General features: G+C 53.7%; 1 protein-coding gene across 1 annotated transcript in view; it reads left to right on the forward strand.

The window, feature by feature from the left end:
- LOC311329459 (dysferlin-like) overlaps positions 1-2,500 on the forward strand; it is a gene marked incomplete at both ends in the record, with an annotated part of 28,285 nt that overhangs the window by 11,942 nt on the left and 13,843 nt on the right. Inside the window, 7 exons of the mRNA XM_084463305.1 lie at positions 286-401; positions 645-758; positions 942-1,119; positions 1,408-1,532; positions 1,697-1,803; positions 2,097-2,292; positions 2,488-2,500. The exon at positions 2,488-2,500 is cut by the window's right edge and continues 134 nt beyond it. Coding sequence (XP_084319431.1) covers positions 286-401; positions 645-758; positions 942-1,119; positions 1,408-1,532; positions 1,697-1,803; positions 2,097-2,292; positions 2,488-2,500 — 849 coding nt within the window. The remainder of the gene's footprint in view (positions 1-285; positions 402-644; positions 759-941; positions 1,120-1,407; positions 1,533-1,696; positions 1,804-2,096; positions 2,293-2,487) is intronic.

Genomic DNA, 2,500 nt, shown 5'->3' on the forward strand with positions numbered 1-2,500 from the left:
ATCTGTAGTTTAGTTTCCTGATTCTGACCAGTAAAACTGAAACTAGTCGGCCATTTTGTGTCTGTAGTTATACTGTTGTTTAGTTTTGTGATTCAGACTAGTAAAACAGTGAAACCAGACAGACATTTTGTGTCTGTAGTTATTCTGTAGTCTAGTGTCCTGTCTTTGACCAGTAAAGCGTGAAACTAATCGGCCATTTTGTGTAATTATTTCACCCGTCAGTAGTGTACCTTCCTGATTCTGACTAGTGAGTTGAGAAACTAGTCGGCCATTTTGTGTCTGCAGTGGATGACAGCCTGGGCTTCCTGCCTACCTTCGGTCCCAGCTACATCAACCTGTACGGGAGTCCTCGAGAGTTCACCGCCTTCCAAGACCCCTACGAGGCCCTGAACCTGGGAAAGGTAGTCTTACACTCCCAACAACACAAAGGTGCTACGTACAAGAACCGTTTATAACATGAGTTGAAATATTTCTCCAGATAAAACCCCTTTCAGCTCCGAAAAATTGTTCTTTCTGACCCGACAATGAAGCTTTTTTCAGGGTTCTTCTAGTGCTGTAAGTGGTTCTCTATAAATATATGAGTGAATATGTAAATATGAGAAGGTCCTACTTCCTGTCCTGCTTGCTTCCTGTCTCCTACACAGGGGGAGGGCGTGGCCTATCGGGGGCGTGTCCTTGTGGAGCTGACCACCAGGCTGGAGGACAAGGTGGAGCAGAAGGTGGAGGACATCCCCAACGACGGCCTGCTGGTGGTGGAGGTGAGAGGGCAAGGGTCGGGAGTCAGGGTGACGGGGCGGAGCGACAACGACCTGGGGAGAGTTCAATCTGAAAACGCTGTGCACCCTTTTGGCAACATTTTGTCGGGGTTGAACTCACCCCTGCTGGTGGTACAGATGCGAGGTCAAGCTTCCTCTTCCTACTTCCTGCTTCCTGCCTTGTAGAAGTTCCTGCGTAAGAGGAAGTTCTCCCTCTTCGCCGCCTTCTACTCCGCCACGCTGCTGCAGGACGTCGACGACGCCATCCAGTTCGAGGTCAGCATCGGTAACTACGGCAACAAGTTCGACAACACGTGCCTCCCGCTGGCCTCCACCACCCAGTTCAGCCGCGCCGTGTTTGACGGTGAGTCACAGCGCCACCATGTGGTCAGGAGGGGAATTTCTATATCTATATATACTGTATATATTAGGGCTGTCAGCGACTAAGAATTTACTTAGTCGGAACTGTGTGTGTGCGTGTGTGTGTGTGTGTGTGTGTGCGTGTGCGCGTGTGTGTGTGTGCGTGTGTGTGCGTGCGTGTGTGTGTGTGTGTGTGTGTGCGTGTGTGTGTGCGTGTGTGTGTGTGTGTGTGTGAGTGTGTGTGTGTGTGTGTGTGTGCGTGTGTGTGTGCGTGTGTGTGTGTGTGTGTCAGGTTGCCACTACTACTTCCTCCCCTGGGGTAACGTGAAGCCGGTGGTGGTGTTGTCTTCAGACTGGGAGGACATCAGACCGCGAGTCGAGGCTCTCAACATGCTGCTCGCTATAGTGGACAGACTGGTCAGTGTGTGTGTGTGTGTGTGTGTGTGTGCGTGTGTGTGTGAGTCAGTGAGTCTCAGCATGTAAAGTTGAAGCTGTATTGTGGTGTGTGTTCTTCCGTGTGTGTGTGTGTGTGTGTGTGTGTGTGTGTGTGTGTGTGTGTGTGTGCGTGTGTGTGTGTGTAGGAGCACAACCTGAGTCAGGTGCAGTTGGCGATGAAGGCGGGCAGTGAGCTGGAGGAGGTGGAGCTTAAAGTCGTCCAGCTATTGGACGAGATCATCGCTGACTGCAGGTAGGCTAATGGCTATTTTTAATTATTATTAATTATTAATATGATTACTGCGTAGTGAGCCTATAGGGAGGGCCGGTACTGGGTAGTGAGCCTATAGGGAGGGCCGGTTCTGGGTAGTCAGCCTATAGGGAGGGCCGGTTCTGGGTAGTAGCATTGCTGCGGTAGCAGTAGCTCGCTAGCAGGCTAGCTGGCTAATGGCACCGTGGTCTACTCAGCAGTTGGGACGAAAAAACATTGTTTTCTCTCTCTGTCTCTTCCAACCCCCCCCACCCCCCTCCCCGCCCCCCTCCCAGCCTAGAGCTGCCCTCCCTGGAGGGCTGGCCCTGCGTGACCCCCCTGGACCGCGCCCTGCGCCACATGCGGGTTCTGCACCTGGGCCAGGTAGAGCAGGCCGCCCAGGCGCTGAAGCACGGCCCGGCTACCGAGCTGAGCGCCGTGCTCGACCAGGCCGACGACTGGCTCACCCGGCTGCGCAGCATCGCCGAGGAGGTGGGCGTGTGTGTGTGAGCGTGTGTGTGTGTGTGTGTGTGTGAGACGCGCGTGTGTGTGTGTGTCCTGTCTCTCCTCTCTCCTGCTATGTTGCGTAAAATATTCTGGATCTACACATCCATCGTTGACCACACACCCACACCCACACACACACACACACACACCCCCCCCCCCGACCCTCATGTGTGCCCCCAGCCCCAGAACAGCC

The sequence above is a fragment of the Borostomias antarcticus genome, assembly GCF_949987555.1.
Source record: "Borostomias antarcticus genome assembly, contig: scaffold_185, whole genome shotgun sequence".
Classification (NCBI taxonomy): Eukaryota; Metazoa; Chordata; class Actinopteri; order Stomiiformes; family Stomiidae; genus Borostomias; species Borostomias antarcticus.